Here is a 13,418-nt window from a genome sequence, read left to right as displayed (position 1 = left end):
GGGGGAGGAGGGGCTATCTTCAAACTGGTCTTCAGCAGCTATGTCATCAAGAACAGTATGGTCAGAGCACTCACCTTTCCAACAGGCTGTTTAAAAAACAAAACAAGGAAAAAGAAGACAAAGAGAGTTGAATCAATTATGCTTTTGGAATATGGACCAAAAAAAATTAATCTAGACAATAGAATTCCAACCAAACTGACAATTTGGGTCCTCCCTTAAAATGAGGCTAATGGTTAGAATACCAGGGAGCTGTCCACGAAACAGTGTTGATTTGGGGGCATCTCTGAACATTTGCCCTTGTGTGCCAGAGCTGGCCGACTTCAGCAGAGTGGAAAGGCCGATGACTTGTCGTAGAAGGTGAATAGATGAGGCTCTGATTAAATTGCCAGATAGCTGAAATCCAATTTGCTTTGTGTCTTCTTAGAGCCTTCAGAGACTCATTGAGCCACACATGGCTAAAATATGGGGTCTGATTTTCTTTCCCAATGAATGCCTTGGGAACCTCTCTATTTGTAGAACCACGGGGGTGGGGGCTTTCCAATAAACTTTGTCTCTGATTAAAAATACAGCTATTTTTCACTTCCAGAGGTTTCCCCAAGGATTTCGGGCAGCATCTGGTCTCACTGTAAATCTAATGCACATCAAGGGAAATGCTGAAAAAAAATCTAAGAAACCACAGGCCTGACAGTTTCCATGTTTAGTTGACTCCCTTCTTCCTGGGAAGCAAATGAATCATTCCAATCTCTCTCTCTCTCTCTCTCTCTCTCTCTCTCTCTCTCTCTCTCTCTCTCTCTCTCTCTCTCTCTCTCTCTCAAGTTCATTAACACCAGTGACAAGCCAACTCCATAGCACATGAGCTCCAAGTGTTTGTTTCAATCCTGTGGTCATCAGACAGTGCATGTAGCCGACAGCCTCCTCCTTATCCTAACCCTAAAAACATCTTTCCATGTATTGACTTCAGACCTCTGAGACAGGCAAGTAGGGTGACTTGGGGGGGGGAAATCACTTCACCTTGCTTAGTGTGTTTTTTATTTTCCCAGAACTCTCCTTATATAGCTCCCCTCAAAGCGCTAACCACTTGCAGCTTCCTGTTGTGTTCTCAGTCATCACCCTGCCCCATATTCCTGGATTAATTTTCTTCTCACAGGAGAGTCCCAGCTACCAGTATAGAACTTGACCCCAGTGGCTGGGTAAAAGAGAGCTGGTGTAGGACAGGGGACCCACAGATGCAAGACCAGGCTCCGATCTCAACATAGCCTTGGTGCTGCCTTGTACCAAGCCACAAAGGCCCGAAACCCAACTTTTATCCCCATTCTTTGAGGGAGCTCCATGCTAACCCACTCTCTCTACCGGATTATGTGACCCATCTTCTCCAGCTAATTACTGGCTGGGAAAACTTCTTCTCCTTCCAAATCTCAACCTCTCCAGGGACTACCCCTCCTCTCACCCCAGGTCTCCCTGGGGAAGACATCTGGTCTTCCTGGGGAAGCTGGCAATGCCTAAGACAGACGGATCACTCACTTCCCTGTCACTGCTCCTCTCCTGTGCTGAAGAGACTTGGAGTTCTTGAGGTCATTTACACTAACCCTTCTCCCTGACCTACATGCATGCAGGCATGCATATGTGCAGGTACACCCACCCCTTACATGCAGAAACTTGCTGGGAGTGGGAGGTGGTGAGGGACATCCTGTGTCTTCCGTTTCCTCTCTACCTTATTCTTTGGGAATAAGTCTCTTGTTGAACCTGGAGCTCGTTTTTGTCTTATCAGGCTGGTAACCAGCAGCAAGTTCTTTGATCTTCTTTGTCTAACACCCTCGTTCCAGAGTTACAGATGTACAAAACTGTGGTGTGCCCATAACAGAGTGCCTAGCTATGCTTATGTGGATGCTGAGGACCCAAACTCGAGTCCTTGTGCTTTTACACAAGTGCTCTTAGCCATTGGTCCACCCCCCCCCAACACCTCTGTAGTGAGACATCCACCCTGCCTGTACCACTGACCATGCCCGTTTGGGCCTGGTCACAGGTGCAGACGTGATGGGGTGGGTTTCAGTCTAGGGTCTGGACAGGTGGCTCACTCTCTCGGATCTGGTCAGGTCGCTGAGAGCAGCCTGGGTGTAGATCCTTGGAGCAGGAACTTGTGGGTCATCGGCTTCTTGTGTAAGTGACTCCTCCCCAAATAAAATTTTAATAAACCTATATTATTAAACCGAGTCTCGTGTATCTTAATCCATGCATCAATATACCTCATATCTTCCTTGCTGTCAACTTCCTTTTATTAAAAGATTTGGGACTCCATTCTGTGTGACTTGACCCTTCTTCATTCTCAACTTCATGAGTTCATCTTTTCAACTCATGTCTATCTAGTTTCACAGCCTTGGGAGCATCATTCTCTCTGTGGTGTCAAGGACTACCCACACTTGAGTGACTCCAATATCTAAAAAGTTAAGTAGTTAACCAACTAAATCTACAGCCCATGGTCCATACCTTGAGTACTCTGCCCCCCATCATTTTGCTTAGAGTTGTCATACTATTAATGGAGCTGGTCTTATCTCTTATACACATGTTGTCTCTTCTTGTATGCATAACACCTTATGAGCCCAAGGTCTTATACTTTTCTTTCCATTTTTAATGAGAGATGTGCCCCCAGTCCCAAGGCAATCCTATTACAGAGGCTGCTTACCAGAGAGTTCAGCCTCCTGATTCCATAGACCCACTCTACACTCAGTCCCAAATGTTCTCACCAACCACTAAGGCTCTTGACCATAATGTCCAGATACTCACGACTGTGGTTCCGCAGGAACTGGATCAGATCACAGGGCTAGAAAGTTTAAAAGACAGAGAACAAATATGAGTATAGACACGAACATTCTAGTGGAGGAGTTTAGTTCCAATGAACTGGCAGTGGTTTTGTTTGTTTTCAAGAATAAAGAGATACATACCGAATACACAGGCTGCCCTGCTGTGCCTTTAGGACCCTAAGGGGAGAAAAGTTATTAGTTTGTGAAACACAGTTTTTAGTAAGAAATTTTTAAAAAATTTAAACACCTTTTCCTTTATTGGAAGTAGAAATGATAGGAGGTAGTTAAGCCCAGTAGGTCAATTACAGTTAACTTTTCCCATTCCTATCAAGAGTGTATATTATTTTTTATTTGTATCGAAGATGCAATCCTTAGAAGACATTTTTTAAAGGAGTCTTTTTTTAATTATGTTTCTTTTTTCTAATTATATGTAGCAGACTTTCTCCACAGGGTAGAACAAAGGAGATGGATGGGTTGAGCATGCAGAGGTAGATTATCTTACAAATCAAGACATTTAAAATGCAAATGACAGTAAGTCTCACTATTTGTGAAAGAACCAAAGGCAATTGCATAGCAAATGAGATTTTTTACAAAAGAAGAATATATATGCTAAGTTCATAAATGGCACAAGACTGAGGGACAAAGGAATATAAATAGCTAGGGAAGGGGTTTACTATGAGAGTGCATCTCTTTGTAATGTCAGAAGCTATACCCATGAAGTCTCACTAACACAACTGCTCAAGTATGACTGAAAGGTAGGCAACCAATTCCAAAGTGAATGGGAAAAGCCCATAAAGTCTCAACCCAACATAAAGAATTATAGACAATTAAGAAAGCTTGGAGTGGGAGAGGTAGTCCTCCCCAGGGAAAGAACACCAATTGGCTGTCTAGTGCTAAACAGTCAGCCCCCAAGACATGCATACAAGTAGCATTATACAGTCTGAACAGGTTATATTTAAATACGTGTGTGTGTGTGTGTGTGTGTGTGTGTGTGTGTGTGTGTGTATACACATATGTGTGTATATATTGCATGTATATGTATGGAATATATATAACAACATATATTATGAATACATATAAACTTATATGTGCAATTAATAATTAAGGAACATAGAGGTCATAATTTTGAAGGAGAATGAGGAGGAATATTTGGGAGGGTATAAAGGAAGGAGAAATGTAATTATACTAGGATCTCAGAAATAAAAATAAAGGAATAAGTAGCTAGATGAGATCAAGCAGAGATGGCTTCTGGAAAGACATCATTTCTGGTTTTCTTCCATTTGATTTTTTCCCCTTTGCTTCTCTTGCTTTTTCTTTCCAGGATCAGGATTCTCATTGGGCATGGTTTTTAATGTATTTGCTAGTATGTTCATTTCAGAAAGAAAAAAAAAAAAGCATTACATACTCAAACTCAAGCATTCCCTTGGGCACTTACTCCTCCAATAAGTTTAACCAAAAATGTCAGCATAGCCAACTTCTGTTCTAAATGACAACTGAGTTACTTGTCTGACCATCCATCACTTACCCATCATCAATCCATCTTCTATACATCACCCATGCATCATCCATCCATCATTTATCCATCATCTACCCATCACCCATCCATCTAACCATCTACCACCCATCTATCTAGCAATACATCTATTTAGCCGCCCAATAATAGTTAAATGTCTGCCAAATGCTGGGGTAGCCTGTGGTATTATTCTGATTTAACCAGAACTGTGTACTATCCATGATTCTACCCAGTGAAGAAACCACTAAGCGTCTAAGCGTCTTCGCTGCCTTTCAGGTTAGGACAGATAATGGGAAAGAATGCACAGTCACACAGAGAAACAGTTTCAGGGTAATAATATAGAGAATAGGAGCTACATTTTGCAGAAGGTCAGAAGAAGAAGAGTTTATTCTGAAAGAGTAACTCCAGGGGCTGGAGAGATGGCTCCGAGGTTAGGAGCACCTGCTGCTCTTGCAGAGGACCCAGGTTTAGATCCCAGCACCCATGCCCAGCTGTCTTTAACTCCAGTTCTGGAGTATCCAAGGCCTCTTCTGACCTCCACAGGCTGCTGTATGAACATGGTGCACAGACATACCCTCAGGCAGGCAGGCAGATAGACAGACAGACAGACAGAACCACAAGACAAAGACCACACCCCAATTCAGACCAGTTGAACCAAGCACAAGACAGGCGATGTTGGATACCTTCATTACAGCCTTAGGACCTGGAAAAGAGATGAGCCCAGAGTAGAGATGACTGAGCCATAGACTAGCTTTTCTCCCACATCTGTGATACTTATAGTGGAGTATCCTTTACAAATAATTACTTTATTCTACTATGGAATAATTTGGCCAATAAACCATGTGCAAGTTTTGCTTTGCTAGATCTCAAGTTCAAGAATTCTTCAGTGCCTAAAACAAGATAAGTGTTTCATGCACTCTTTACAGTGTTATCTGGGTCTCCCCCATGTACCAGGTGCTGGCTGTATTTAGCTCTGCCCTGACTCTGCTGGGGAGGAGAGAGACACTGAGTCATCAACCACGTGACAAGCAGGGAAACAGATGCAGGTCTGAGTGGGGAAGCATGCCTGGCTCTGCCTGGAGATGCTTCCAAAGAAGACATTTCTCTTGTAATGGAACCAGTGTGGTTACATTTCCAAATCTTTCTAGACTCCAAATAAAGACTAAAAGGGCAACAATAAGTGGTTCTGGAAAACTCTATTTGCCAACCTGCCTTGCATGCTGGAGCTCTGTCAAGAGACCTCTATGAAACGTAGGCAAGCCCATCCATATTACAAAGGCTTCAGTGATCAATCACAGCAACAGTGTTTGCCCTCAGCTGCCTGATCCCCACAACTACCTTTATGGCTAGGGCAGCGATGTGTCATCTTCATCTTAATATTAGACTGAGAGACACAGCGACTGGCTTCTCAAACCCAGTGCTTTTGTCTTGAATTCTGCATCCTTTCCATTAGGTATACCAGAAACCACCACATATCGGTCAGTTCCCACATATACTCACTCTCCGTCCGGGAGGGCCTTGAGAGCCTGGTAGTCCAGTCTCACCTTTCAAGCCTTGAGAGAGCTGAAAACAGGAACACAGAAGTAGAAGTTTAGTTTCTACATTTTCTGTCCATGGAGACTGCCTCCAGTTTAAATGTTATTTTGTTTTATTATGTGTGTCAGTGTTTTGCCTGTATCTGTAGAAGGAGACAGTGTACATGCAGCGCCCACAGAGGCAAGATGACATTGGATCCCCTAGAACTGGAGTTACAGGTGGTTGTGAGCTATACACTAAGTGCTTAAGAACAGCTGGACTGAAGCATGTATGTCCGTCTCAGAGAGCTTTCCTAGAATGTATGAGTTCCATCCTCAGCATCATAAATAAGAATGATGATAATGAATAAAATTTAAAAATAAAAGGTAGAATCTTATTCAACCAGGTAAATTCCTCGCTCATAGTACAAGTTGACAACTCTTAACCATTGGTGAAACACCCATTTCTGTCTTGTACCATTTATTTAGTGGCATACAGTGCTCAGACACTGGCTCTAAAATTAAATTTAAAGTAGTCATAAGCTGGGACTTGTACTAACAAAAAAAGGCACACAAAGTTTGTGCAAAAATCTTCATCTATAAAGATCAAATAATACGGGCTGGAGAGATGACTCTGAGGCTAAGAGCACTTGCTGTTCCATTCCTGGCACCAACATGGTATCTCACAACTATCTGTAACTCTAATTCCAAAGGATCCAATGCCCTCTTTGGACCTCCAAGGGCACCAGGCACATATATGGTACACATGCACACATGCGAACAAACACTCATACACATTAAATAAATAAATAAATAGGTGTGTTTGTTTTGTCCCATTCCAATGTGTTTGCTTTTGTTGCATTATATTACATTATATCTATTATATTCCCTTAGAAGCTTGTTTGTTTTCTAATGGCAGACAGAAAGAGGGTGGATATGGATGGAGAGGATATGGGAAAGAATTGAGAGAAGTAGAGGGAGAGGAAACTGTAATCAGGATATATTATATGAAAAAAAACTATTTTAATAAAATAAAAAATAAGTATTTTAAAATCCACATATAAGATGGTACATGAGTGGACAATGTTTATTCCCCAAAATCAAAGGAGAGATAGTAGAAAACTATATGCAGGCAAACCCAAGGGCCTGTTGAACTATATCTCTTCCACACCCAGAGTGACAGTGACATTGCACTCAGACTTCAAAATAAAAGGGTGCTAATCTCAGCCATGTGTACCTAAGAAAGCACAATCTTCTGCTCTGCGTTACTAATCAGAACACTTCAGTATCCCCCCCCCCTTAAAACCATACTCCATCCAGTCACCTTGTGGATAATGGCACCATCAGGCAGCCCCCTGGGACATATGGAAAACATCAGATTCAGTTCCAAAAGACTGCAAGGCACTGGTATTTCTCCAACAACCAATCACCAGTGTGTAAATCTTAAAACTCACGGAACCATAGAATTGCAGAGCCAGAAATGACAGTGTATGTCACTAGGTTCAGTTCTAATATTCTAGAAATAGAGGCCCTAAGGTGTGCCAAAGGTCACTGACTAGCTAGTGACTTTTAAAATACCCTTGGAATGATTCAACAATCCACGTTACTATCACAGTAAGAAAACTGAGGTCTACCACAAATAAATATGTATTCTTTCTAGAATCATGAACCACTTACAGTCAATCCCTTGAATCCTTTGGGTCCAAGTCCCCCAGGAATTCCAGGGTCTCCAGCATCACCCTGATTCATATAGATCAAGATATTAAAATGTTTGCTATGAAAAAGTGGAAAACTTCTCTCCAATCAATACTTAAACCGATCTTGTAACCATCCTGTAATGAAGGCTAACACAGCAATAAATGCATCTTGACATGAACTCAGAACTAAATGATTATCACAGTTACATATTCTTAAAACTATTTCAATAATCTAATAATCCAAGTATCAATACATAAACATCAATTCGATAACCACCCAGTTGCTAAAAACAACCAGAGAATATACTAGAAAACATGAAATGCTGACTACCTAAAGTATTAAAGAATGACTTTCTAGTTCTATGAGTTATCTAGAAAAGTTGAAGATTATATATATATATATGTATATATGTATACATATATATATATGCTGTTTGTATGTATGCATGCATACATACATAATCTTGGGGTAAGGAAATGTTCCAAGTGGTAAAAATGCTAGTGGCACAAGATTGAGGACCTGAGCTCAATTGCCTAGCATCCATGTGAAAAAGCCAGATGTAGTCGCATGCATCTGTAATGCTACCACTCCTGTGGAAACATCCCTCCCTCTGCAAATTGCTAAAATTTTTAAGTTCAAGATTTAAAAGTTGTAACAGTGTGCACAAGACCCGCTCAAACTCAGGCCAGGATAGAACCCCAGCATGGAGTAGAAGGGAGAGTAGTCAGGAAGTTCCACCCCTAGCTAAGGAGCTGTTGGTAATCGATAGCCTTTGAGAGATGGAGAGACAATTTTCTCTAAGAGTGTCACTGGAGGTGGGTTGACCCTGCCCCAGTGGAAGGACACATATCTAAGAGTATAAGGACAGTGTAGGATGTACTTGATGGGATTTTTAAGTGGGAGAGGAGGGCAAAGTTTGGTGGGTACGAAAGAGGAATGGATCTGAAAGAAACTGGAGGAGGAGTAAATATTACCAAGATATACTGGAGAAAAAAAAAACCTCAAACAACCAATGAAAAGGAAGGAAAAAAGAAAATAAGATGTAAAAATAAATTAAAAACCATGAAGGTTCATTTAAAGAAATTCAATCTGACTTTGGTAGTAGTTATTTATTAATATGTTCATTTCGCATCGATCAGTAAGTTGTTACATTCTCCCTTTGTCAATAAATCAGAAAATTGATCATCTGTAAAGAGAACTCTTTTTCTGAGAGTTGTTTATGTAAACTCTTCCTAAACTTGTGTCTGCTTCAGGGAGCCCATCGGCGAAGAGCACTTTTCAGATGTTCTGAAACTTGCCTGTTCTCCTGCGGTTGGTCCATTAGATATTCTACTTTAGACCCAGACTTCTCATCCTGACTGGGGTCTTACAGGGACAGAAGCGGTCTGGAGTTTGGGAATTCATAGTGCAGAACCCTAGAGTCCACAGATGTAATGGGGGCGGCTCCTGCTGATATTATAGTCATGTCTGGCTCTACAGCATGCAAGACAGATTATCTAACAGACAATGAGTAATTTGGAAGATATGAAATCAAGAAGACAGTATAATTAGATTACACTTTGGAGGTACAAATTTAGTGAACATGATATTTGGGTCAACTGACAGAGACAAGATGGAAATAGGGGGCCAGGGAGGATTCTCAGGCAAGAGGACTCAAAAGTCAAACCAATGACTCATCTCAGTTCTCAAGAAGAAATTCTTATATGCCTCACCTTCTGCCCGGGATCCCCAGGGAATCCTGTTGGGCCCTGTAATTTTCAGCAGAGAACATATGTAAGTCAACAGACCAATTCTCCATATATCCAGGTTTAATTTATTGATTGTGAAAATAATTGTCTTGCATATTTACCTTAACTCCTTTTCGTCCCATCTGGCCATAGCCTGGGATGCCATGCTCTCCCTGTAAACACATCAGTTACTTTCAGTTTCTCCAAAGCTGTCTCAATGGGGAGACTGTGGTATTAGGAAATATGAGCTCTGGATGGGGGGGGGAGGATGGGGGGAGGATCTCACTTCTGGTTTTCTTCCCCCCCCCAGGCATTGAACCCAGAACCTCATGTATGTTAGGCAAAGATCCTACCAGTGAGCTACAGGCCCAGCCCCTCACTTCCTGCTGTGTACCCTCCTACTTCTTTGACCAGCTCCACTCTACAATCACTGCAGAAGGCAGAAGGGCGGTCACTCTGAATTTGTCCATTTGCCAGTTTCTTACTTGGAAAATTAGGAGTTGATCCACAAAAAAAAAATTACTGATGAATTTAACCGAAGACTTAAAAATGGGGGTTGGAGAAACAGCTCGGCGGTAAGAGCACTGGCTGTTCTTGCACAGGACGGGATTCTATACCCAGCACTCGTAGGTGGCTCACAACCATCTTTAACTCCAGTTCCAGGGATCTGATGCCGTCTGGCCTCCACAGGCACCAGGCATGCGCGTGGTGCACAGTCATATATGCAGGCATGCATACTAACACATAAAATTAAAATAAATCCTTTTAAAAAGAATTGTAAACGACCAATAAATGTTGTCGTGGACTCCATGGCAACCACTGCTGCTTGACCAAGTTCCAGCGTTTTGACATTGTGCACCACGATTCTCCAGGATCCCTTTACTTTCATTTTTAACGGTTCTCTCTATGTGCTGTGGAGTTGTCTTCAAAGTAATTATTTTGGAACTACTGGAGTATCGTTGAGAGAACACAATGGCTGGGAATGAGTTGCTGGCAGGAGGGGAGACAGAGATGCACTTTCTTTTTCTCTTTGCTTTGTCTAGGATGTTAAGGGTGAGTATTTCAAAACGGGTTAATATTTCTATCGCTTCCCATTTTCATGCCTATGAAACTTAAATTTTCCCTTTTTCTCTTGTTAATCCCACCAATGAAGAATAAGACCACTGCCACAGTTTAAAGGAAATTGGAAGCTAGCTTTAATTAAATACTGGCTAGGTGGATAGACTTTGGCCAGGGGGGGAAATAAATGGCCCCTAATCAAGTTTTGCAGAAATTTAAAAAGGGAAATCATAATTCACTGCATTTCCTTTTAGGTCCAATCAGAGGCAAGCAAATATCCTGACTAATATCCTGGCTAGGTACCTCCCGCCAACATGTGATGGAGTATAGGGTGCAAATGGATCAAACAAACTTGTTTAGAGGAGTAAAAACACAAAGCTTGTTATCTCCCATAAACCATAGCCTCCAGCACTTCAGGAACAATCTGTCCTTGGGCAAAGTGCTTGCAGATCAGAAACATTTTTTTTAATGTCATGGATCTTTATGACACAGTGATCAAAACTTAAAATGTAACTTTGGCACTCACACTGTCTCTATTTTTGAATATTTGTGTTTTCAAACTGAATCCCCAAAAGAAGGGCACTTTTTATTTTGAAATGGGGGTCTCTCGTAGTCCAGCATTTTACTTTGTTTCTGAGTACAACTTTTTACGTTTCATATGTGAGATTATGTGCTCTGGTGTTTGCCTTGTTATGCCTGCCTTCTTTTGGTTTCTTTAATCATATTTTTAGATTTTTAAAAATGTTTTTTGCCTGCCTTATTTTTGTTTATGTACCATCCTTCAGGTTCAACCATGTTGTCACATATAGCAGGATTTCCTCCTTATTTTTAAACCTGAATAATATTCATCACATAGATATGCCACAGCGTTTTTAATCTATCCATTCATCCAGAGATGGGCACTTCATCACATAGATATGCCACAGCGTTTTTAATCTATCCATTCATCCACAGATGGGCACTGGGTTGATTCCATCTTAGCTATACTTGGCAAATTTTCTACTATTTAATAACCACATATAATTTAATGACTAACATAAAATAACTCTCCTTCTATTGGCTGTTCTGCTGCTAAGATTTTGGTTCAGTAGAGCAACTAGGCCTGAGTGCAAGCCTTAAAAAGCAGTGGCCTGTGTCTTGACCCCATTCCTCTGCTTCTTGTCACTCTAGGGTTTTACAGGGGAGAAAGATAAGCTGTTTTGTTTTGTTTTGTTTTGTTTTTTCAACCAAAATGTATGTGCATGGCCTCTCTGGTTGTTAAAATACTAAAATGCCCAGCTCTCAGTCACCTCCTACTTTCTCTGCCTACAGCTCATCTCCTCCATCCTGCCCCCCACCTCCCTACCCCCCTACACACACACACACACACACACACACACACACACACACACACACACACACACACACACACACGACAAAAAGGCCAGGCACACAGCAAAGCAGCCACGGGTGGAGAACTGCCTCATGCCTTCCTACCCCAGGTACTGAACCCCATGCAGCCCCCCATTTCCTCTTGCTGCCCTTTTCCCCTTGCCTTAGAACCAAGTATGCAAAGCCTCATACCTGGTTTCCTCGATGTCCAGGGGGCCCTACTGGTCCTGGGTCTCCAGGAACTCCAGGTTCTCCCTAGGAAAAGAGGTAAGAACACATTTGGGTCAGCAAAGGCAAACCTTCCACATGCAGTTCTGTCCCCTGAAGGAGGGGACACAAGGTCTTCAGTGAGCAGCCAGCACTCAGTAGGGCTAGAATAAAATACACAATACAGTCTACCCAGAGGGTAGCAGAACATACCCCGCAGAGCTCAGGGCTAGGCTCTGAGGACTTTTTAAGGCTGTAGTTTTCCAGTGTGTTTCCTGCTTTCCTAGTGTCAACAGACTGAAGCAAAAGGAAGAGTAGAAAGTTCACTCTAGGAAAACGGACTCGTTTGCTAATGTATTTACTCACACAATATATGCTTATTGCTCTGGAAAATGAAGGACTGATATGATCAATGTAGTCCTGCCCCCACTAAGCACAGTGTGGTTAGGGAAAGAAAGAAGGAGGTGGACAGTTAGAACTCCATGTGTTGAAGCTGGGCTGCTTTGAGAGCAGGGAAGAGACTTGAGGGTCCAGGGAGGCGACCAATGAGAGACAAAGAAGCTGGGCACAAAGGACTCTGTGTGGACTGAGGAAGGAGCAGTCAAGCCGAAGAGTGACCCCAGGAGAGGAGAGAGGTTGGCTCTGGAAAAGCAGATGGTGTGTGTGGGGGGGGGGGGGGTTTGGGGAACTGAGTTGAGAAACCTTGAAATTAAACAGGGAGCTTCTCTTCCACCCCAACCCCAGGGTTGACGGCCAAATAACACTGTAAGTAAGCTGAAGGTGTACAACATGATAGCATGTGTGCATGCATGCACACAGACACACACAGATATACACATGTATAGAAATGACTGCCACAGCCACGTTAACTAACACATCTCACACTACCACTTGTTAATACTCTTCCATTTGGGTTTGAAGTTTTTTCTTGTTGATGTCTGTGTATGTTCAGAACTGTGTATGCACACATGTGTTCATGTGTGTGAGGGCAGAGGTCAACATCAAGTACCTTCTCAGTTTCTTTCCACTTTATTTTGTGAAACAGAGTCTTGTAGAGCCAGGAGATCACCAATTCAGCTAGACTGGCTGGGTAGCACCTCGGTGCCCAGATTTCTATGTGGTTCTAGAGGATCAGACTCAGGTCCCCATGTTGTACAGCAAGCCCTTTACCAACTGAGCTACTGCTCCAGCCCTGTCTTGTTAGCAGTTAAACTTGAGATCTGCCCAATGGGAAAATGTCAGTGTAGTTTTCTGGACTCTGTAGAAAAAGAAACCTTAGGTCCTTGGCTCAAATATGAAAGAGTTTTGAGGCCTTGACAAGAGAGCAACAAACCCAGCAGGCCTCCTCTGTAGCCACACAGACCCCAGAGCCTGAGGAATGAAAGCAGAGGGTCAGGTTGACATGAGGACAGTAGTTGACTCTGTCCGTCTCCACCACAGCTACCTTAGCCATGGCGGGCCTGACACAAAAACTGAGTTCAGATCCATTCATTCAGCTCAGTCAACAAATGTACTCCTGCTCAGGGAATAT

General features: G+C 42.4%; 1 protein-coding gene across 1 annotated transcript in view; it reads right to left on the bottom strand.

The window, feature by feature from the left end:
* Positions 1 to 13,418, bottom strand: part of Col6a5 (collagen type VI alpha 5 chain) — an 89,489-nt gene that overhangs the window by 33,603 nt on the left and 42,468 nt on the right. Inside the window, exons 24-31 of the mRNA XM_051205706.1 lie at positions 11,873 to 11,935; positions 9,373 to 9,423; positions 9,236 to 9,271; positions 7,503 to 7,565; positions 5,812 to 5,874; positions 2,940 to 2,975; positions 2,782 to 2,818; positions 75 to 86 (exon numbers count right to left, since the gene is read on the bottom strand). Coding sequence (XP_051061663.1) covers positions 75 to 86; positions 2,782 to 2,818; positions 2,940 to 2,975; positions 5,812 to 5,874; positions 7,503 to 7,565; positions 9,236 to 9,271; positions 9,373 to 9,423; positions 11,873 to 11,935 — 361 coding nt within the window. The remainder of the gene's footprint in view (positions 1 to 74; positions 87 to 2,781; positions 2,819 to 2,939; positions 2,976 to 5,811; positions 5,875 to 7,502; positions 7,566 to 9,235; positions 9,272 to 9,372; positions 9,424 to 11,872; positions 11,936 to 13,418) is intronic.

The sequence above is a fragment of the Phodopus roborovskii genome, unplaced genomic scaffold (genome assembly GCF_943737965.1).
Source record: "Phodopus roborovskii unplaced genomic scaffold, PHOROB, whole genome shotgun sequence".
NCBI classification, from domain to species: domain Eukaryota; kingdom Metazoa; phylum Chordata; class Mammalia; order Rodentia; family Cricetidae; genus Phodopus; species Phodopus roborovskii.
Note: the sequence above shows the minus strand (reverse complement) of the source record. Positions and strands in the feature narration are given on the sequence as shown.